This window comes from Fundulus heteroclitus, unplaced genomic scaffold (assembly GCF_011125445.2).
Source record: "Fundulus heteroclitus isolate FHET01 unplaced genomic scaffold, MU-UCD_Fhet_4.1 scaffold_98, whole genome shotgun sequence".
NCBI lineage: Eukaryota > Metazoa > Chordata > Actinopteri > Cyprinodontiformes > Fundulidae > Fundulus > Fundulus heteroclitus.
In genome coordinates this window covers 23841-48483 of record NW_023397450.1, presented here as the reverse complement: position 1 = coordinate 48483, position 24643 = coordinate 23841, and the positions used below count along the sequence as shown (strand labels likewise).

Genomic DNA, 24643 nt, shown 5'->3' with positions numbered 1-24643 from the left:
ACATTTTAGTCAAGTGATCTTTAATAGAATAGTAGTTTAGTTGAGTGTCACTAATCAAAATTAGTATTGAAGAATCTAAGGAACCATGCACACACAAAAGAACAAAAAGAAAAATATAGTTGAAAACCAACTCCATAATGATGATTCAATGAATATAGAGTTCACTGCGGATCTAAGTTAGAGAACCAAAGTTCATCTTAAAGAATATGGAATAAGGTTAAATTAGCTTAACTAATTCGGAACAACCTTTGGTCTGTGTTCAACCCTTTCACAAATCAGCTTTTGAGTTGGATAAAACACCTTAAAGAATGATTTACTAAATCAAAATTAATAACTTTTAGCCCACTTGATATTTGTTATGTGTCCACGAAATTAAGGCTTGAATAGGTAACTTAAGAAGCTACAGGGCGTTGCAGCCAATGATCGACAGGAAATTACATGTTTTGTGGCCATTAGCTTGATTGGTTAATCTTAAAGTCGTACAAAACTCATAAAAATCACCATCAATGATCCCCATTAATGCAGCGCTCATAGCACTATAGAACAATGGAAAAGCTTAACGACACCCAGAGAACACTGTTAAATAATGTTTAACTAAATTAACAATACATTTCAATCCACAATCCTCTCTACTAGGCAGGTAAAACTTGATTAAAACTACTAAGCAACTAAGGAACCATGTACATACAAATTATCAAAAGAAAGTTGAAAACCATCACCATAAGCTTGATTCAGTGAATCTTGGGTTCACTGCAGATCTAAGTTGGAGAACCAAAGCTCATCTTAAAGAATATGGAATGAGGTTAAATTAGTTTAACTAATTCAGAACAACCGTTGGTCTGTATTCAACCCAGTCACAATGCAAATCCTGAGTTAAACAAAAAAAAAAAAAAAAACATTTGAGGAAATAACATTTTAAAGAATGATATGCCAACTAAAAAAAAAAAAAAAATTAACGCAATTATTTATTCAGAAAATAATTAAGAATCAAATTGGTACCTTAGGATGATAGAGGGGGCTGTAGGCAGACCATTGATTGGAAATGACGTGTCAGGGAAAATCTGGGCGAGGTTAGCTTGATGGCTTAATCTTAAATTAAACAAAACACCCTTAAATCGACATTAATATTCTCTCTTAATACTGTACTAACGCTCGTAGCACTGTTGGACGATGGCAGAGCAAAACAAAAACAAGCATCATGTTTAAACAAGCAGTAACATTTACTAGGGTCAGTGGGTTATTCAGGAGGTTAATAGCAGCTAATGCTAGAGGACATTCAGGTCCTTTAAGTTATACTTAAGTGTAACGAGAACACCAGAAAACCCAAATTTCAATGTCCAATCGGTTTACAAAACCCTTATGGAAATTAAGTTTGTCGTTTGATGTTTCGTCAGGATTCTGTCAGCTTTGTTTTGAAATTCTTAAATGCTTTATTTTGTAATAAAAAGAAAGTTGTAACACCTAACTTCATGACCCATACTGCCACCTAACGTGTTCTTGTCTTTTTTTTTTAAACCAGAACAGCATGTAATGAAGCTTTAACTGTTTCTACATGTAACTAAATCCCTCCATGTCAAAGTTTCTTGATAGCATTTCTCGATGAAGTCGTCACCAAAGTCAACCATTTTCTTGAGAGCACTCAGGATCAGAAAGTCAACATCATCGTTCAGGTCAATTTCTTCGCTGTAGTTTTTCACTGGGAAAATACAGTTTAAGGGGATTCCTACTGCTGCACTGAAGTCCTTTATCTGAAAGATAGAAATTCAAACTTTTAGAGTTTTTCCATCACGTTGAATCCTGTATTCAGAGCTGATACTAGACCCAGTTCCTAATCGGTTCTTGGTTTTTCAAAGGAAGAGACCGTTCTGAGTCATAATTTGCCACTACAGCTCTCTCTTTCCGTTAATGTGTGATCCTCTCTGTTCTATTACCAGTGCATGCTACACCACCTATCCACAGTGGTTATATGAATGTGCTCACTAGAGTAAAACTACTTTTAATTTGACAAGAAAAAAAAGTGCTAAATAAAGTTTAAACCCTTTAATATTCATAATGTGTAAAATCATAGTTCAGGATGACAGATTTACTGGATTTCTCTCTTTATCCTTGCAAACACATTTTAATATGAACAGACAATTAATAAACACAGTTTTAAACAGCATGAGATGAACAAACCAAGATAGGGGACTGAAATTCAGTGCTAATAAGACTTTATTTATGTTGAACCCTTGGTTTAGCTTATGTCTTCATATTGATTATCAGAAGTGAAACCTCCAAAGCACTAAATTTGGCATTCAAAACATTATTTTTTATTTTTATTATTCTCTAAATGTTTTATTTTATTAACCATGTTAATTGCATTTATTTTATAATTACTCAATTCTATTAAAATAGTTTTACGGTTTGAGTTTATTCAGATATTAAAATGTTTTTCAGATGACCGATCTCTCTCCTGTGTTACAGAGTAAGACCTTGTGCAAGAGACAGTCTCATGATAAATGGTAAATGGACTGAACTTATATAGCGCTTTTCCAGTCATGCTGACCACCCAAAGCGCTTTACACTATAGCCACACTCACTAACGCACACACATTTATACACCGAGACGCAGCTCGGTAGGCAACTTGGGGTTAAGTGCCTTGCCCAAGGGCACATCGACATGTGGCAAGGGGAAGCTGGAATCGAACCCACAACCTTCTGGTTGCCAGACGACTACTCAACCTATCAAGCCACAGTCGCCCACATGATAAATGTTTTTGCAAGCACCATCTGTAACTGTGATGAATTGCACCAAGCCATCTGTAGTTGAGCCTTTCCCTGAGAACTGAATGCTAAATTGTTAAGGTTGTTCTGCATAACTGAACTGCTAGTTTATGATGTCAAAGGTCACATTGCATTTTGTCTCCCCCCATCCTGAAGCCCTGCAATGGTGTGTGACTAGGGACTTCCCTGTGAAAATAAAAAGTAAGGCGGCAGCAGAGTTTGCTTCAGAGCAGTAGGAGGAATGTAACTGAACACATATATCTGCTGTTCTCCTTGCAAGTAAAAAAGAAACTAACGTCTGTTGTCTTTTTTTCCCCCTGTTTAATAAATGTTCTAGGTGTTTGAACCTGACAAAACATTTCAGGGTTCAAGAAGTCCTTGTTGTCCCCATAGGGCAATTTGGTGTATAGGTAGCAGTAAGTAGCAAACAATTAAACACCAGACACTCAGACATTAAAAAAAGCAGGTGTGGGGGCAAAGCAATACTTTAGTCTGTTAATCCTGCATTTTGGGAGGACTGTTTCTACACCCCAGCGGAAGAAGCACAAAATTACTCGCCAAAAGGTGGCTCTGGTCCCCAAGGATGGAACGGTTCTTGCTTAGAGCTGGTAAAGGGCAGTAAGGCCATTCCGGTTAATACCTGCATTTTTGCAACACACTCCTACAATACCCTGTAATCCATTTTTGTTTCTAAGGGACATGAAAGCATATGAACAAATGAAGGAAGTTTTTGCTCTCCTTTAGTGTTTCCCTTTAGTTGCCACCAAATTGGCCATCTTATCTGAAGGTGCTACAGCTTTACTAACTTTTGGTCCATAAAAACAGATATAGCTGGTGCTAAGCAACCAAATGTTGCCTAGCACCAGCTATATGGTGCTGTGTCTTGCACCAGCACCATTTAGCTGGTGCTAGACACAGCACCGTGTTGACTGAATCTCACCTTTTTCCTCAGGTGTTTGCTCTTGTACACATTCTTTAAATCCTTCTCAGTTTCACCACAGGCAGCATCAATGTGGGTCAAAATGGCTATTTGAGGAATTCCTGCAGAGACAGAAACTCTTTCAGATTACATACCTTTATGTTTGTGTAAACCTGGTTTGTGTAAAAGTGTAAAGTGATACATGTTCAACGTTTCCCGTTGAACATGCATCAGTAAATTTCTCCAATGTTAGATCAATAAAGACCATCTTATCTCATCTTAACTTTGTGATCTGTTACACTTGCAAATAATCTAATTTACTACAGTCTTAGGCAGTGATTTTCGTTTTACCTTTTCTGACTTTAAACCCTGGAACACAGGATATATTTATTTGTAAACTGCTCTTACCCAGTTCGCTGGCTGCTTCCCTGATGCTTTTCATCTTCTCCAGAACTGAGGATTTAATCTGTGATGCGTTGGCAGAGAGCACACAGACCAGGACATGGACTCTGTCATCAGCTGAGGGGTTCGGGTTGTAGCCTGGGTCATTTTTAGTAAGTGGAGAAGCTGGGTTGAACTGGAAAACATTTGAGACGATAAAATTATATAGAATGTTTGAAATGTTTTTGTTTTTTTTCACACCAATATGTTTGGAGGGCTCATTTAACCAACTGATTTTTAAATCAAGAAATTTTTCTTTTCAAAGTTTATTTGGTAGGGACAGACACATCGACATAGACAGACTGAACATGACACCAGTCCAATGTTGCCGTCATAGTGCAATAGTTACTGCTAATTCGCAGCACTTGTCCCTAGATGGGCTTTTTTAAAAAGTGCCACTAAAAGTTAAAATAATAGTCATTTAAAAATAGCACAACATAATATTGACATCTAAAATCATACAGTAAAATATAGAAACATCAAAAATGATTACAGTTCAGTTTTTGGCATAACCAGCGTTTTGTTTGTTTTTTTAAATATACTAAAACTGGTTATATACTTTAAATCACCAGGAAGTGAGTTCCACATTACAGATCCTCTTACGGACAAAGTGTAATGATTGAGGACGGGGATGAACCCGGTATTCAGCCAGACACTCAATCTATGCTTGAACAGGATTTATTGACAGGATGATGTGGGTGGAGCAGGCAGGTATACAGAAAATATTCCGGGAAGAGTACAGAGCAAACATCCAGGCAAAACCCAAAAACTTACACAGGGAGAGGGCAGACTCAAAAAGAAAAGGAACAGCGTGGGACCAGAGGTCCGTTCTTCGTACGTTGCTTAAAACATCCGAGATCAAATGAGACATCCAAGATGATTTCATCCGGCTAATTGGGTTCTTTGAACACACCTGTTTATGATTAGTATCACTGGATTGAGTTATCTGAGATAACTGCGCGTTCATGCGTTTGTTTAAAAGAGGAAATGCATCGATAGTAGAAACAATGATCAGCAACGCTGCTATTGGCTGTTCAGCATGGCCAAAGAACGCCCACAGTTTTTCTCCCAAGCAGAACAAGAGCTTTTAATGGAAGGTTATGCCAAATTTGACACCTCAAAGTCTGCTAAAGCCAGGAGAGAGGGCTGGCAAAAAGTAGCAGACAAATTAATGCGTAAATATGTCCATGGTAGATGTTTCTATCACTTACTACAGTATGCATTTTTTGCATTTTAATAATTTCATATTTACTTTGTTCTTTGTCAGAGCCACGGGAGCCACTAGAACATGGGGAAAAAAGTGAAGTACACGAATATTCTACAAAATGGTAGCCTTTAATTATTATACTCCTCTTTTTTGACCTGAAAAAAAAACCACACACACACAAATTAAGAGGAGAAATTTAACTCCACAACTTGAAAAAGAGAAAAATTGCACTAGAGATTGAGTTGCTTCAAAAGGACCTTCCGAGTAAGTTCTAAAACACTATTTGACAGTAGTATTGCTGACTTTACATAACTATCTTTTATTGCAGGCAAAAGATGACTTGCTGTCTTTTCTTTATAAATATTTTTTTAAATAAAACGACAGGAACTAAGCATTATTTGTTTCGTCTTTTATTAAACATTTAAAAAAAAATATATATATATATATAAATAAAAAAATTGTGTTCCACAATTCTGTCCCGTCCTCTGCCACTAGGTGGTCCAAATGCACTGGCTGCACAGACCTCCCCATCTCCTCTTTTTATACAGTTGCGATCTAATTCTGTTTACATGAAATAAACCTGCTCGCGAACAGGCTTAAGTTTGCGCACATGTTGCTATGACAGCAAGTCCAGGAGTTTTGAAGAACTAAACGATCCAAGATCATGCCAAATCGTCAATGAAATCCAGCTAACTGAGTTAGCGACGTACGAAGAACGGAGAGCGCTTACCGGCAGACAGATGAGCGGGGAGGCAAGACATGTGATGCATGAGAAATGACGTTCTGGCAGGGAAGCAGCAGAAGAGACAGACTTAAAAAGGCAGGAAAACAAAGGAAAGAAGGAGAGCCAATTAAAGAGAACAGGTGGAAGGAATCAGAAGGAGAAGGTGTGGCCGAAAGACTGACAGGAACAGTGGCAGGGAACAGGACAGAACTGAACAAAAGTAACAATACAAACTAATCCAAGACAGGAAAGCTATCTAACCAAAATAATAACATGAACCAGAACAGAACATTACACAAAGCACTTTGAGCAAAAGTGGTTCTGCGAAAGGGGACCTTACAATTTCCCTCGAAAGCCGCTCTGCAGTCTCTGTATGTAATTACTCAATGGTGTAGGTGCATGACCATTTAAACACTTAAAAATCAATTTTAAGGTATAAATGCTGCCTTATACCTTTCTAATCTAATGCGGGCACATCTAAAAAAAAATGAGAATGTGGTGTTAAAGTGCAATTTTAAGCCAGTCATTTAAAAAAGCAAAACATTGATTTTATATGATTCATTACACAGAGTAAAAATATTGTAGTATTTTATTTCTTTTAATTTTGATAATTAGCGCTACATGTAAGAAAACCCCCAAATTCAGTGTCTAAAAAATTTGAAAATCACCATAGACCGATCAAAGAAGGTTGTTTAATCACAAACTTCACGCTTTTGAAAAGTATGTCCATTTCTATGCACTCAATACTCGATTGGGCCTCCTGTTGCATGAATTACTGCATCAATGCACTGTGGCATAGAGTTGATCAGCCTGTTGCACTATGTAACTGTGATAGAAGCCAACATTGCTTTGATAGCTGCCCTCAGGTCATCTGCATTGTTGGGTCTGGTGTTTCTTATCCTTCTTTTGACAACAAGACATGTTCAGGTCAGAAGAGTTTGCTGGCCAATCAAGCCGGAATACCAGGTTTTGGTACTTTTAGCAGCATGGGCAGCTTCCAAGTCATGCTGGAAAATTAAAGCAGCATCTCTACACAACTTGTCTGTAGCGGGAAGCATGAGTTGCTATAATATTTCCTGGTAGATGGTTGAATTGACCATGGACTTCAGAAAAGACAGTGGACCATGTCAGAATAAGATGTGGTTGTCCCATGTTCTTGTGAAGAAATTACAAAAATGTTGAAGTACATTACATTGAAGATTATGGTTAACATCATGACATCTTCATGGAAAGACATTGGGGCAATTTATGCAATGTTTGTACATAAATTGTGTTCCTGCATTGTGATCCACTACAGAACCCTAAAATACAACAGGGAAAGGATAACACATTTCATTACTATTTAAATAACTATTTTTTTCAGCTCTACATACTATCAGCAGTTCACTGACTGACCCATACAGTGAGGAATCGTGTACCTTGTGGCCCTCTTTCACGTGTCCTTCCAAAGCCAGCTTGATGTCATTAGCAGTAACTCCACTCTTGCTCCCCTCTTCCAGGCCCATGATGTCATTGAAGACCACGGGGTATATTGTCTTTGAGCTTCCTCTTCCTTTAATGAATGTATGAGTTTGATACTGAGAGAGCGAGAGAGACACAGAACAGACAGACAAACAGACAGAGACAATTATTTTTTGCACCACTGGTAAAAGAACAAACAGTTAATCAGTAAATTCCAGGTAACAACCATCTTTAATCACATTTTGAAGGTCACAAAATGCATTTACTAAATCTGCTTTGTCAAAATTATAAACTTCCAGTGGTGGGTAAATATTTTTCACTCTCTGCATTATAAGGTAAATGGTGTCACATAGTATATGATTTTTGTTATTTTTTAATAGGCTAATTGACTGTTTCTCCCCCTTCCTAGCGTCTTTCACCATAATTAGTTTCACCAGCTGCTGCCTAATTACCATCTAGCCAATTCCCCTGAGACTCCACCTATTTATACCTGCTCCCCACATCTGTTCACTGCCAGATGGTCTCATCTCCATGCCCACATATTTGCGCCCAGTGCTTCTGTGCGCAACCTACCTAGTCTGTGCTCCCTTGCTTGCCCTGCACTCACTGGTTCATCGTCTAGTGCTTTTGTGCGCTGCCAGCCACGTTGTGCCACTGTGTGGGAACTCTTCTGAATGGTCTTGTCACGACCTGGGGTCTGTTCTTTGTACGTTGCTTAAAAAATCCAAGATCAAATGAGACCTCCAAGATGATCCTGTTTACATCCGGCTAATCATGATCCAGCTAATTGGGTTCTTTCAACACGCCTGCTGTTTATGATTAGTATGGCTGGATTGAGTTATCCGAAATAACTGCGCGTTCATGCGTTGGTTTAAAAGGGGAAATGTATCAATAGTAGAAACGATAATCAGCAACGCTACTATTGGCTGTTCAGCATGGCCAAAGAACGCCCACAGTTTTTCTCTCAAGCAGAACACGAGCTTTTAATGGAAGGTTATGATGAATTTGAGTCATTAATTAAAACACCTAAAAGTCTGCTAAAGCCAGGAGAGAGGGCTGGCAAAAAGTAGCAGACAAATTAATGCGTAAATACTGTCCATGGTAGATGTTTCTGTCACTTTCTACATTATGTATTTTTGCATTTTAATAATTTCATATTTACTTTGTTCTTTTATGTCAGAGCCTCCACGGGACCCATTAGAACATGGGGACACGTAAAAGTGAAATACAAGAATATTCTATAAAATGGTAGCCTTTAATTATTATACTGTATTTTAAAAAGGCACTTGTTATGGCAACAGATCCAATATCTGTGTCATTCCTTAGACACTGGAAGTAAAGGACACGTGCAAACTGGGAATTTTAACAAAAAATTCTTTATCTATAAAAAAATTAAGTTCTTCCTTTTCCAAGTCATCCACAGTTTACACGGTAAAACTGTATTGCTCCATATATAGATAATCCATCCATAATTTGTTCTGAAACAATATACGGCCCGACAGGAAGCAAGCCTTTCAAAGTAAAACTAAACTTCACAATAAAATAGCCTGAAGAAATATTCTTACTGAATATGATAAAAATAAAAAGCAAACCATCATACAAATAACTTAAATATTTTCTATTTATGTCTCTAACACAACTTTTTCCTCTTTAAAAGCCACTGTTAAATGATGTGTTTGTCTGTTTATAACAGCCACCAAGAAAAATCTTTCTACAATTACACTGTCGCGCTGCGCTAAAGGATCCTGTCTATTGCACAATACGCGATTAATTGGAAAAGCTCTGAAATTATTCTTGCACCTTCCACAACAGGTTGCTGGCGTAACAATGGACAAGAACGCTCATAAAGCTGAGATCTAATCCTGTTTACATTAAATAAACCTGCTCTCCAGTAGGCTTAAGCTTGCCCACATGTTGCTATGACAGCAAGTCCAGGATGAGTTTCGAAGAACCAAACAATCCAAGATCATGCCAAATCGTCAACAATCAAATCCAGCTAACTGAGTTAGCAACGTACGAAGAACGAGCCCCTGGACTGCCACTGACTTACAGCTTCTGCCCTTTATTCAACCATCATCACCTGGTCAGCCTGCCGTCAGCCATCATCTGCCTGTACTATCACCACTTGCTTGTCACCATCTCCTGTTTTACAATAAATCTTTTAAAACGCAACACCATGTCCGGCTTCAATACCGGGTTCTCTGCAGATCTGGGTATTACAAATGGACTGAACTAAATTAATGCTTTCCTAGTATTCCTGTTCACTTAAAGCACTTCCTCACTGGAGCCACTTTAATACAGCTTTATGTATAAACACATCCCAATAAACAACATGGGATTAAAGGAACTATAGTTGATCCTGCACAAATGCAAATTGTGAGTGAGGAGAACAGTTTTTAGTTTGAGCTGTACAAAATTACATTTGGGTATAGCTTCTTTAAGTTCCTAACCCAAGGGCACTTCAACATTTGGCTGGAGTAAGCTGGAATAGTAGGTATTAGTAGTAGTATTTTGCCGAAGGGTAACCTTCGGCAAAATGGTTAGTCTTTCCTCTAACTAACAATCAACAATCTTAGTTGTGTCACAAATACTATTTGGTGTTTGATGATCTGTGTCCGTATTCACATAGATTCACAAAGTCTATCATGAAACGTGTAAACATGACATGTTTCTATTATTTACAGAAAATGCACTCATATAGATTTTTGAAGAACTGGAAAAAATTGCAGTGGAATAAACAGACAAATACACTCTAGACAAGATAAAAGAGGTGAGAATGTATTTTCTGTATTGTACATGATGATATCAGTAGCCTAAATGGTCATCTGCAAATTCATTTGTGTGATGCCTTCTCCTCTCTGGCTTTTGATTGCTGCATGTAGCGCTTCTCACTTTCAAAGCTGGTGTGCTGTTCTATTTCTCCTCGAGGTCGTCGTTCTTTCTTCAGCTCTCCAAAGCTCCTTATCTGCTATTAACCTTCCCCTTCTCTCCTGCTATTTGCTTCGTTTTGTGTCTTTTGTGCCATTTCTTCATAGCAACCAAAAGCTCTAAGGAAATTATGGATCTCGTCAGCTGGTCTCTCAACGCTATTGATCAATTTTTTTCAACTGGAAAGCAAAGGACCGGGGAGCGTGCCTGTCCCGACGGAACTTCTTTTGCGGGATACATCTTGGACCCGTGGGAGAAATGGTCCATGGTGTACCTCTCAATTATTTCTGTTGAGGACGTAGAATATGTCTACTACTTATTCAGATTTACGATACTTGATTCCTCTTTTTTGGTCTGGGAGGATCAACACCTTCAGAAGCTGCTGGCGGTCAACATGGCCTTGATGAGACTGCCGGCGGCAGTCGACGTGTTCGCTAAGGCATTAAATGTACAAAACGGACGGCTTGATAAGCTGACCGCGGTGGTGGTACACAGAGGTGAGATTGGATAAAACCTGGAAGTGTGAACGTTAACTAGCCCATCGATTGGAATATTGGAAGTGGATCCAGGAGACAGCGACGAAAAAGACTAAAGCTGAAAGAAAAGTTGGTTTCAGCTTGTTCTCATAACAAATTCTGTTTTTGAAATCAGACTTTCCACTATCAAATTCTCCCTGAGTTGTTATGGTGACATCGCACAAATCCCCTGCTCCCCCCTCACCTTCCCCACTACCATCTGTGTAGGTTTCTCTGAACTGTTGGCTGCCGGATAAGACCAAGGACAAATGGCCTCTGGAGAGCCCCACGGAAATATAAATTTTCACTCAGACATACATACTGATGCTCACAAATACAGACAAACTGCACCCGACCAGCACTCAAATGTTTACCTTTCTGCATATATGTGTCTCGAAATTATTTGTGCTATTTGTGCAAATGAGTTTTTTTTGTCGGATGCTTCACACTATATGTGGGAACATAAATTGTGAAGAACCTGTCTTTTTTTATCTCCCTCCACTTTCCCAATGGGGCAGCGCCTGTGTACTCCATGTAAATGGAGTCTGAGGCAGTTTGCAGGAATGCGCCTAACGGCTGCGCTGATAGCGGCGGCCGACTGGCTGCGTTTCCTTGGCAAGGAAACGCAGCCAGTCGGCGCAAGGCCTCAGTCAATCGTTCCCCCAAAATGTTTAAGTGTATGTGATGGACGGTTGCACTGGAACTGAATTTTCGATTGCAATGCAAATTGCAGTTGACAAATAAAATTGATTGATTGATTGATTAAAAGCACCAAGACATGCAGAGAAAATCTGTGACAATGGGCTTCAAAGTCAGCCGACATGCACCGTGATCACAGGATCAATTTACCTTACAGCACTTCTCTATTCTCCTACCAGAACTGTGCAGTCAGAAGCACCGCTCCTCTGTCCAGTATACTTTTTGTTCACCATTCTCTTTCCTTTTTCTGTTGTTTGTTTTGCCAAATATACAACCAGGCTATCTCAGTGAAACACTGGCTGCAATATCAAAATTGATGAAGAAGCAAAATGACCAGTATGGCAAGTAAACATAACAAGCAAGTCAAAGTGATGATGAGGGCAAGGTAAATTCAAACATTCTGATGCTGTTTGAGAATTATCTAATAAATTGGTTATATAAGTTTCATCATCATGACACGTGTTTCTTAATCCAGTCTAATCAGTTCATTTCTCTTCATTGATTACCATGAGTACACTTATGTTTTTTTGTTTTTTTTAGGTTTCTTGTTCTATCAACTAATCACAGCTCTTAGAATACAGCGTCACACCTGGCAACCAGGTCAACCATATCTCCTCATTAAGATAAAAGCTAAGACTCCTTGGCAAGAATTTTTTGGCTAAGAAAGGAGCTCTCTGAAGGGACTCTGATAATATTTGTGAATATGGGCACAGGTGTGAACATATTGGTAATAATCAGAACATTTCTAAGGTTATAACCTGTGGTTCTGTGATATATAAAACTCATCATTCTGAGTTAATCAGAAACATCTTAGTTTTCTTACTTGAGTGGTAAAGCTTTTGTCGGATGTAGTTGAACTAGCCAAAGCAGGACTCGAAATTCGTTGTCGAATGACATTGCTGACAGAGTTAATGAAACTTGACTTTCCAGCTCCGACTGGTCCGTACAGGAGGACTCGAATGTACCTGATGCCGTCTTTCACAGGTTTGTACTCCTGCACATACTGAAGATCCCTTTGTTTGTCTCTGAAAACATAAAAGTTTATCAATTGGTTGCCTCTGTTCGATCTGAAACTAATGTATTACAGAAGAGTACATAATTCCAATGCTAAAAGAAAAAACATTAAAAAAAAAGCCAGCAAGAAAGCGCATAAGAGACAATGCTTTAGCCCAGGACAACATGCAACAACATGACACTTGAGCAGGCAGAGGCAGGCTTGGAATCATGTCCACACCCTTGCTGTCGGATTGCCATCTGGAGTTTGAGGCATGGAGAAGGAACGAGCCTTTGCTGGGTTCAGGGCTGGGGATGGGCGCTGGGTCCTAGGAGTCAGCTAGGGCTGGGGCTGGCACTTCTGCTCTGGAGGGCAGGGTATGGGGAAGGCAGCACCTCTGCGTTCATGAGGTGGGCTCTGGTTTGCTGGTTCATTCGGATCATGTTGGCCCCATACACAGATGGATGGGCTTGTAGGCGTTCGGGGCTGGGATCGGGGTGGGAAGTTGGGGTTGGGTGTTGAGGGTGGTTTGGGGTGGTCCTTCCCCCAATTTCAAGGCTGGACTGTTGTAATTCTTTACTATTAGGAAGTCCACAAAATGAAGCCTTCAGATGATCCAAAATGCTGCAGCAATAGTTCTGATGAAAATATTTTATTTCTCCTATTTAGCTTCCCTTAAATGGCTTCCCATTAAATCAAGATAATTTATAATACTAAGTTTAATTCAAAAAGGAATAAAGGTAGAAGTATGTGTGGCCGCTTAAATTGCTTATGAGCTAATGATCAAAATTATATAATTAAAAAGTAACTTGTCTTTATTGCTTAAGCAGTTAGATATTTCAGTGTTTATTAATTGATATAAGTGCACTATGCAGTACTTTTTTACCACAGAAACAGCTATAACTCAGAAGAACAAAAATGTTCATGTAAAACCAAATAATTTGGCTGTTACATCATTACCTTCTACACTAACAGATATAATTTAAATTGAGTCCAATTAGGATTTGCCAGGAGATGTGATGCTGCCCATTAACATAAAAGTTTAATTTACTTAAAGAAACTAATGATTTTCTCATTTATACATACATATTACCTTTATTCTCAAGTTATCTCTTTAGCTTATTCTTTTTCCCAACATTCATTAGCAAACTCTTGTGGACATTTATTACCTTCAGAATCCAAATCAGAATCAGGTTTTTGCCAAGTAGGTTTTCAATTACAAGGAATTTGACCTGGTGTTAATGGTGCATATACAGGACTGTCTCAGAAAATTAGAATATTGTGATAAAGTTCTTTATTTTCTGTAATGCAATTAAAAAACATGAAATGTAATACATTCTGGATTCATTACAAATCAACTAAAATATCGCAAGCCTTATATTGTTTTAATATAGCTGATTATGGCGTACAGCTGAACAAAACTCAAAAATCCTATCTCAAAATATTAGAATATTTCTTCAGACAAAGTAAAAAAAAAAAAATTATAACAGCAAAACAAAATCAAACATTTGAAAATGTCCATTAATGCACTCAGTACTTGGTTGGGAATCCTTTTGCACAGATTACTGCATCAATGCGGCGTGGCATGGAGGCAATCAGCCTGTGGCATTGCAGAGGTGTTATGGATGCCCAGGATGCTTCAATAGCGGCCTTTAGCTCATTTGCATTGTTGGGTCTGGTGTCTTTCAGCTTCTTCTTCACAAATTCTCGATGGGGTTCAGGTCAGGGGAATTGGCAGGCCAATCAAGGACAGTAATGCCATGGTCAGTACACCAGTTACTGGTGGTTTTGGCACTGTGGGCAGGTGCCAGATCATGCTGGAAAATGAAATCATCATCTCCATAGAGCTTTTCAGCAGATGGAAGCATGTAGTGCTCTAAAATCTCTTGGTACACAGCTGCATTTACTCTGGACTTGATGAAACACAGTGGACCAACACCAGCAGCTGACATGGCTCCCCAAACCATCGCTGACTGTGGGAACTTCACACTGGATTTCAAGCAACTTGGATTTTGCACCTCTCCAGCCTTTCTCCAGACTCTGGCGCCTTGACTACCAAATGACATACAAAACTTGCTTTTGTCTGAAAAGAGGACTTTGGACCACTCTGCAACTGTCCGGTGCTTCTTTTCCATAGCCCAAGTCAGACGCTTCTTCTGTTGTCTTGAGTTCAGAAGTGGCTTGACCATGGGAATACGGCTATTGTAGCCCATTTCCCGGACACGTCTTTGAACAGTGGCTTTTGATACCTGGACTCCAGCTTCAGTCCACTGTCTTTGAAGCTCCCCCAAATTCTGGAAGCGGCTCTTCTTCACAATGCTGTTAAGGCTGCGGTCACCTCTCTTGGTTGTGCAGCGTTTCCTGCCACATTTCCCCCTTCCAACACACTTTTTGTGAATGTGCTTTGAAACTGCACTCTGTGAACAGCCTGCTCTTTGAGAAATTCATTTTTGTGTCTTACCCTCCTGATGGAGGGTGTCAATGATGGTCTTCTGGACAGCAGTCAGATCAGCAGTCTTCCCCATACTTGTGATTTAGTTTACTGACCCAAGCTGAGTGTTTTTCAAGTCTCAGGAAACCCTTGCAGGTGTTTCGAGTTAATTAGATGATTCAATTGATTAGTTGAATAGCCTACTAGTATACTCTTTCACGATATTCTAATATTTTGAGATAGGATATTTGGGTTTCTTAGGCTGTAAGCCATAATCAGCGATAACTGTTATTTGACCACCGAGCCTGCATATTCCCTGACTGAACATTTTGAGCTTTATTAAAGCCTTCTTATTGTCACCCTCATGTCTGGCTGAATACTGGGTCCTGAATCAGTCTCTCGTTTCGTGACATAGACAAGTAAATATACACCAGTATGACATTGTGCAAGCATTGTCACAAGAAATTTTTGTTTCCATTTATAGGCTTCAACACCTTTCCAGCAATACCGGTTTGGCCTGTCTCTGCTCAGACTGCCCTGGCTGTGATTATGTTACCGTAAACTCACCCCCAGCGCAGTTCCCTCCATGGAACATCCAGAACTGCATAGAAGCATGGATTATTATTTTGCAAAGACAACTGAAAGCTTCCAGAGACAAATGACTTACCTTGTGCCTCTGGAGTCTCTTTCTCTGTAAAGACAAACAGAAAACATGTTAAAACAAGTTTTATTAAAACTGCTCCTGAGGTATAGTCAGTATTTAGGAAGCCAGTCACCCATCAAGATGTGATGGCAATGTGTTTATTAGTCATTTCATTTCAATTAGTCCAAACTAATGACAGACAACAATTGAAAACCTTCAGTTTTTTAGTCTTTACCCTTATAGTGACTGGGATTGTTTTTCTGGACAGATCTGGCAACACCAAATGAAAGGAGAGAAATGAGAATAATGGTTGCCAAAATAAGCATTTTGTGACTGTCTGTGAAAGCAAAACCGCCTATAAATGTTCCTTATTGCACCCTCTTTTATTATCTGATTATTGCACCGTAAAGTTGAGGCTTATATTAAACCTTTTCCTCAAAAACATATAATTAAATACTATTTCTATTTGGACTGATGATTCTATACAAAAGCTCAACAAGTGTTTCCAGCACACGGACTGGACTACATTGTATTGTAATCTACATTACAATGTAGTCTCCATTGTATGACTACATTGTATTTTGGACTTGAATGATCCCTTTGACTCTGTATCAAAATCATTCCTGTGCTAATAATGTCGGTGTAACAATGACTAATATTTCATTATAAAAAGAAAAAAAGCTATTTAGCGAGAGTAAATAAAATAATTCTGCAAACAAGAGTAGATAAAAGATTCCTTGTTTGTTTGGCTCGTGTTTTAAAATTCTTAAATTATGTAATAAATCAATTTTAACATTTACTGCTTATTTTAGTCAGATAAACCTTTTCCGGTTAAAGCTGAATGTGACAAAATATATAAAAAAATAAAAAGACACAAAAGGGGGACACTTTTGCAGCACTGTATGGTACAGTACTGGTATGAGTCTCTTAAATTATCAGTCATGTTCTTTTGCTTTTATAACATATAGAATTCAGTAGATTATTGTAATGCCCAGATTTCTGCTATAACAATGCTGACAAAGTCCAGAAAGCAAACCCACATCACAAAGATGTAGTTTCTGCTTTGCTAGCCTCCATATAAGAAAGGATTATAAGGTGCCTTACTACTTATTCCAGATGCTGCTGTTGTACACTCACCAGCCGGCTCAGGAAATCTGAAACAATGCCTCTGTTGCACGCTAGAGTGAGAAATAAAACATACAGTCAGGTTTTTTATTGTTATTTTGGCCCTCTACTGTAGAAACTACCTTCCTGAAATTTGAAAACAGCCTAAAGATGCATATATAAAGTCTGGCTTTTAGTAAAAATGTATAGCTATTTATCATCACTTATAGTTTATTTACTTGTATTAGTTTTCTATCAAAGGAGAAACACAGCAGGTAAAGTAGATAGAATTGACTTGCTGTGTATTTTAAAGATAATTCAGTTTGATCAACTTCATGACAAAATGAACAATTGGAAAAAAAATATGTCCCTTTATAGTCCTGAAGAGGGGGGATTTGTCTCTGTTAAGGAGGGGCAGAGCATGCTCCTCCTTAACTGGCACAGTTTGCTACTGTTTGCATTGGCAGAGTGATTTATCAAACAAGCGGCAGTAAATAAATCAGCTGGGAATGTTAAACAGTAAACTCACATCAAGTGTTGATTCATCCATAGTTCCGTCTCAGCTGCACAGAAGCAGTAATTATTATTTTGCAAAAACAACTGAAAGCTTTCAATTCGACATAACTCACGTTGAGTCTCTGGAATCTCTTTCCCTGTAAAGACTGACAGAAAACATCTTCAGTGTCATTAAAACTACTCCGGAAGAACAGTCATTAATTAGGAAGTGAGTCACACTCACTATAACATCTGTTTTTTTAATATATAATTACTCAGAGAACAAATAATTGGAACAAATTATAAAATCTTGATTTCTAAGGGGCAATAGTCCTCGATGCAACAATCCTTGGTTTCATCTATTACAGATCTTTCTCTTCTCAGTACAATTTGTCCTTTACAGCTACTAATGAATAAAAGTCATATATTCCACACAATCTTTAAATAATCTTGCCTTAAATGTTCACACAGATAATCATGTGACCAAATAAAGGTCTGACCTGATATCTGATCTGAAGATAATTCAGCTGTTAAGCTAAAGATTTCTCCATGCTTTCTGCAGATAAAAACACTTTCTCATATTAAAGTTACACAAAATCTTCCTAAAAATGTATTACTAAATATTTTGAACTTACTGTTAAAAAGCCATTCCAACATGTTTTCAGCAGTGATGAGTTTTCTTCAAAGTGAAACTACCAGCACTAGCTCCTGCTTTTAATAACGCTCCTCTTTATGAGACCATATAACGTCTGAGAAATGACTCCTGCTATTTATAGGTGCTTACACTTACTTTCACTTTCTTTTTTACCCTGTTATGCCATATATTATCAATAATGGCACCATACTAGCTGTATTGTTTTATTTTATTTTTGCCTTTCTTAGTTCCTTCTCTGTTGCTTTTGAAATAAATTTAGATTAGATTACGGTAGCTGTTTTCTCATTACTGATTTAATATGTAACTGTGTTTTTGCCACTATCACACCTGTCTTTCCCCATTGTGGGTAAATAAAGGAGTTTCTTAACTTATTTCTTATGAGTCAGGACACACTGCTCTGCTCAGTATACTTGTAGCCCAGTCTAAAATTAAAACCTCTGGCAGATATATGTAAGTATTTTCCGTTTAACAAAGATGTTCTCTCTGGTAGAAAAAGAAAGTGAAATGGGTACCATTTTTTGATTTTTGCATTTATATTTTCTAAAAAAAAAAGTAATTTTGTTTTTATCCTTTTCAATAATCAATGTAAATTATTAAAGCTATTAATCAATTAATTATTCTATTATTTATCTATTAATAAGTGATTCTGGATTTTTCCACTGCTATTTTGATGACTTACTGTATCTTGGTTGATGTGGTTGGACAGCATTCTTCAATCTATTGTCAGGGTGTGGGATGGCCTGCCTCACCCTAGACATTTTCCAGCACCTTCCAAATTCCATACAGCCCTGATTCCATTCACCTTAGATCATCTCCATCTGCTGTCACTAATCAACGCGGACCCAATTCACCTGTTAACACTACTATATAAACTCAACTCAGTCTACTCTTCCTGCCAGTTCGTCTCTCGTCTTCCTTCGGAAAAAGACTTTCGACTCTCTCAAGTCAACACTCAACCTTACTCCTTCCTCAAAGTTGCTTGGATTCTGCTCCAAGGCTTCCCTTTTTGCCTGGATTCCGTTCCTGGGCTCAACCTCCCCGCTTGGATCCCGCTTCAAGCTCTGCTCGGGTCCCGTCCCGAAGCTCTCCCGCCAACCTTGGGTTCCGTCCCAAGGCTCACCCACGGTCCTACAGCTTCCTACCGGCCCTCTGCTCCTACCTTCATCATTCATCATAAAATACTCTCTGGTTCTCATCCTCCACAACTCATCTTCAATAAAACCCTTAAAACGAAGCTGTGTGTGGTTGTGTTCGGGTTCATCAGAACAAATCATGACAATTACTTTTATTTATACCAATTCACAACCCATGTCTGTCATGATTTGGGTTTGGTTATGTGTTTTGTTTGTTATTTGATTAATTACTTTACTCTCCTGCCTTAAGTTCAGTTTCTAATTTTGGTTCTGTCTTAGTGTTTGATTTTGTTTTAGGTTCTAAGTTTATCCGGCCTGCTCAGACCATTTCTGTCACCAGTCTAAGTTCAGTTCACCTGCCAGCATTCTTTTGTCTTCCTGTCACTCCCCTTCACCAGTCACCATCCAATCGGCTTCAGTTTACTCCCAAGCACTTCCCTGTTCCCGATTAGCTCCACCCATGTCAGTAATTAGTTTCACTCCATTCACCTGATCACTCCCTTACTTATACCTCCCTCTGCCCCCTGCAATCTGCCACATCATTGTTTGTTTTTCCAATCCCTATCGGTGAGTCTTGTCCAGCATTCCCTGTTCCACGTTTGTTTGCCTGTTTAACTGACCACTGCTTGAGTTTATTCTGCCCGCCTGTTTCCTGATCAGACTTATCTTTGGATTTTTGAGTTAGCCTGTCCTCTGTTTTGTAGATAGTTTCATCTGTGACTGCTTTTTGTTATTTTTGGTTATTGGACACATTCTTCCCCTTTTTGGCCTGATACCCGTTTTTGTTTTTGCATTTTTGTAAATAAATGTTCTTTCACCTAACCTCTGCTTGTCTGGTTGAATACTGGGTCCATCTGTCTCTGGTTCGTGACAATGTCATCTCAAGGCACTGTAAAAAGTCAAATTAAAAAAATCCAGACAGATTGGTCAGAAAGTTTCTTCTCTAAGGAAACCCAGCAGGTTGCATCAAGTCTTGACAAGCTACATTCACTCCTCCTGCAAAGAAGCCCACATTGATTCAAGAATCCTTTCTATTTGATAAGGTAATAGAGTAATGGCAGATGTTAGGGTGACATCACCCTAACAGGCCGGTAAAATTACTTTAAATCAATGTTTTCCAGAATAAGGAATACATTTTTGTTTAGCTGTAAAATAACCCCCATTGACACCGTGAGTTCCCAGTAAAATGTCCCTTTAATAATTAGTTAGATCAGTTCTCTCAGAGTTAGAAAAAAAAACATCACTCACTTAACCCCACCCATTCCCCAAGACTGAAATTGAAAGTAAAATCAAAGTACCTGCTATTATTTAGCAGAAATTGCAGAGTTTACTGTAAGTCATGTAATTATGATATACTAAGATATATTTATTCAAATACACAGTCTCGGTGATGCTACAGAGAACTGAATGATGGATCCACAAGATGATCAGAGCATCATACGCTCTTTAGAGTAATCTACCTTCACGTTTGTTTTTCAGCTTTCATTTTGCTGCATTTTCTTTGTATGCCTAGCGTTAAAATTCATGTGGGAAGCATAGCTGGGATTTTTGTTCAGATACATTAGAAAACAAACTGAAACTCACAAAGATGATAAACTCAATTTACTTCTTGCACCAAATACAGTTTTTAATTAAATTTCCTTAATTCACATCCACAGTGTCATTAAACAAATAATGTACATTAAAAAATAAATTATATTAAGGGGATCAGTGATCAACAGCAGAATATATCCAAAAATGAATACATTTATACAGCTACACAGCTGCGTTTTTGATAGGTGAATTTATGATCGCTTATATGTCTGCAAATTAAAAGTTCCTGCTGCAGACATATTCTTTCTGTTATTTTAGCTATTACATGATGTTAAAATGTCACAATGTGCTGCCAATACTTTTGTTCTAACTGAACAATAAAAAATGAGTTTAACCTTTATTCTTTTGAGAATGTTGTTTTGATGTTGTCTGTATAAAAAGAAAAAAACTGGGGGCTTAAAAATTACAATTTTGATTATTTTTGTATATATTTTACATTCACATTTTACTTGCAGAATAAAGACTATAACCCTACATTGCTTCTCAAGGTCAGCTTCCATCCTGTTGGTCAGATGCCATTCAGGGGATCTATTGTTTGGCTTTGTGGTGCTGCAGAAAAAGAAATTACATCACTGCAATGCTCCTAACTTTAAGCCCATTCTAACGACAACATTATAGAGTTTGCTGTCCAAGCATGAGCTAAACTGGACACTTGAGGCAGAACCCCACAAAAAACTGATTAAAAAAATTGGTTTGATATTGCTACATGAACTAAAGTTATGTGAAATTTACTATTTCTTGCTTTGTGCCCGTTTATGTTTCTCTGTGCCTTTTGAATTGGCAGCTGGAGAGCAGAAAACAGTAAGTGACATTTGGTGTTCTTATTTTTGATCTGCAACAGGGCCATCCCGAGACTGTTGGAGGGGCAGGTGCTCAAAGTTAAAAGAGGGCACATGGGGCATGGATTTAAAACACGATACAGAAACATACCTTGCTATACAACCGACTGAAATGTACCAACCCATACTATGAAGAATGTGGAATCAAGGGCGTAGGTTTGATTTGAACTTTTATTTGAACTTTAACCCTAGGGACACTATTTGTCCAAAGCGTCATTGGTCCTACGCGATATGCATGCTCCTATTTTTTGATGCTTGATTTGAGCATCAGGACGTGTTTCCTCTGTCTAAAGAGAAAAGCAGTATTTCTTGCTACATTTATACAAATTTTATAAGCACTACACACACTAGATGCTGTTTGTTTATGTTTAAAGCATCACCGGAAATGATGAATGTCGAATTGGGACTTTTTTCCCACTTTGAAAAAGTTTGCATTTGAACTTACCAGCAAAACAGACAGATGGTAAAGATGTGCCAATTAAACCAAATATATTCAAAATATGTCTGTTATCTATATTTATCCTGTATTTTCTTTTTAAGATATAGAAATGTGCAGAGATAAACCCCACCCGTATTTTTTTAATCTAATCCTCTCTGTCTGCATCATAAAACACAGCAAAATTATACATTCAAGGGACTGCAAATAAATTTCTTGTATTTACTCTGCAATGGAAGTAGAAGGGTAACTGACACTGACAGCATTTCAAATATTAAATTCAAACTTCAACAAATGTACAACTGGGCTGTAGTCACTCTCGTTAGCCCATTTCATGTAATTTATCTTAACATTCCAAACACATTTCTTACATCATATATCTGAAGTTAAATAGCAGCTTCTCCTTACCTACATCCTCTCAGACAACAAATTATTTCCCTAACAATAGTGAGTTGTCAATGTTTAAATGTGCAGTAAATCTTAATACATAAGGAGCATGGAGGACCCAATACTGTACTTTAAGTAAGATTGATGACATCAAGACTGAATTGTTAAATGAGTGGTTGTCCATTTCATCATTGAAATGAAAACATATTAATATACTATTGGTATATTGACTATTAAAGAACAGCAGAATAAACTTTAAGATATGTAAAGGCCTATATTAAAATAATGTTGTGACCACATCAACAGATTAAATAATTCCTTACTTTTTTGGTGTACCAAATTACCCTCGTAATGATGGAATATTTTATGGGTTAAGCCCTGTCATAGTTTAGTTTTGACTCGGCATTTGTTTACTATTAGTTTTCAGTTTTTCCTCCTTAATGGTTTTTAGTTATGATTTGACTTTATTTAATGTTAGTTTTCAGCTCCTCCTTCCCCTCTCACTTAGCCTTCCCTTCACTCCCTTTGCAGTCAGTCACACCTGTTGGTCATTAATCAGTCAGACTCATTTCACCTGCCAGCCTCCCTACTTAAACCTCCCTCTGTTGTCACTCCTCTGCCCGTCCATCGTCATACATACTTACTCCTTTCCTGTCTGCCTAAATGGTCCCTGTTTGTTACTGGAACCCTGCACCTCTGCTTCTCTTCAAGGTTTGCTCTCTGCCATGCTGTGAATTCTCTGCAGTGCTGACAAAACCAGCTGCGGTGCTCTGGCTCGCTCTCTGTCGTGCTGTGGATTCTACTGACGTGCTCTGGTTCCACTCTGCTGAGTTGAAGAACCTGCTGCTACTCTGTTTCCAAGAACCCTCTCCGGGCCATCAGCTCCTGCTCTCATCTGCACCCCTGTTCCCGTGCAGTTCTGCTTTTCTGGTTTCATCATCCTCCATCCCATCTACCCTTCAATAAAGACTCTCAATTGCAATCCCATTTGTGTGGTTCAGGGTTCATCATAGACAAATCCTGACAAGCCCCTGATGATGAAAATATCTAGCTCCTGCCCTGGTTTGAACTAATTTACTAAAGGACAGTGTGGAAACCTTTGTACAATAAAAACAATGTAAATGTTGTTCCTCAGTTGTATTTGTCGTAATTCTAAAAGTAGAAATAGTGAGATAAATAGCACTATAATTTTTTGGAATCCTAATTACGCTATTATAAACAAAAGTCTAAACAAAATATAGAAGTTGTTTAGGCAGCAACTAGTGTTGTTGTACTGTATATCATGTAAAAGAAATAACACCTGCTATTTATACCTGAACTGCCTCAAAGGGTCGACAAAAAATTGAAGCAATAATGGCAACAAAATATTTGTGAAAGGGAAACCCTTACATTTTCTTTTTCAGGCAGCTGTGGCTAATAATCTCAATTTTTAATAGCCTTCAGTCTTTGCTTTTCCATCTTTCCAGCTGTCTTCAGAACTCCTGCCTGGCACAGAATGTTTAGTTTTATAAAAGAGATTAGGTTTTTGTTGATGAATGCATTAAACTTCAAAATTAGATGCTATTTTAAGATGCTAACGTTGGTTACTTACATTTTTCAAGTTTCCCAAATTAAAATCTCTCTCCTGCTTCTGTTCTGAACTGTATTCAGCAGCTTTCACCTATTTTAGTGCAGATAATATTTAGTTTCTTAACTGAGACTAGTTTTGTAGTCTAGTATTAATTGTGGAAACCGCAGTAGTATGAATCAAAACTTAAATCTCGCTCCAAGCACACAGGCATGCACACACGCACTAGAAAACAGCCAATTAGAAAGAGGGAAGGCGGAATTTAAGGCAGTACAACCAATGAGAGTGAAGTTTTTTAAAAAAAGCACAGACCACAGTCAGTGTGCTGCCGGAGCAGGCAGGTGCTCAAGCCCCCTCCGCCCCCCCACCCCCCCCGCGCCCCCATGCACTTCCCTGATCTGCAATAATTTATGCAGTGAGCATAGGTATTTTAGCAAGAAAAAAAGACTTATTGTAAATTCATTATACTTTACATTTTTTGCCACTTCTATAAGTTATTTAAATATTTTATTTATTCAATTCTAAGTCTATTTAATTCAAAACTTGAATTGAATAGACTTTATTTTTGGATGGCCCAATCCTCTAATGTTCTGTTAGAGAATGCACATGTCTGAAAGACACTAACCAGAATAAAATAATTTAAAAAACTGATCAGATTCTAAATCCACTCGAAGACTGCGTTTCCCAGAGTTCTCTGCGGCCTGGCTCT

General features: G+C 38.2%; 1 protein-coding gene across 1 annotated transcript; it reads right to left on the bottom strand.

The window, feature by feature from the left end:
* Nucleotides 1-1383: 1383 nt before the first annotated feature.
* Nucleotides 1384-19151, bottom strand: LOC105935637 (interferon-induced protein 44). The gene is made up of 7 exons (XM_036135000.1): nucleotides 18937-19151; nucleotides 15750-15773; nucleotides 12481-12724; nucleotides 7473-7631; nucleotides 4091-4259; nucleotides 3704-3804; nucleotides 1384-1748 (listed from the first exon to the last, which is right to left on the bottom strand). The coding sequence occupies exons 1-7, from the start codon at nucleotides 19149-19151 to the stop codon at nucleotides 1539-1541; spliced, it is 1122 nt and encodes a 373-aa protein (XP_035990893.1). The 3' UTR covers nucleotides 1384-1538.
* Nucleotides 19152-24643: the final 5492 nt, after the last annotated feature.

Bases quoted from the DNA above. Each gene is read 5' to 3' on its own strand.
- LOC105935637 (XM_036135000.1), bottom strand. From the start codon at position 19,151: ATGAATGATGAAGGTAGGAGCAGAGGGCCGGTAGGAAGCTGTAGGACC. The intron at 15,774-18,936 runs GTTGAGTGTTGA...TTGTCTTTACAG, and splicing joins AACTTTGAGGAAGGAGTAAG to AGAAAGAGACTCCAGAGGCA. The intron at 1,749-3,703 runs GTGAGATTCAGT...TCTATCTTTCAG, and splicing joins GCAAACACCTGAGGAAAAAG to ATAAAGGACTTCAGTGCAGC.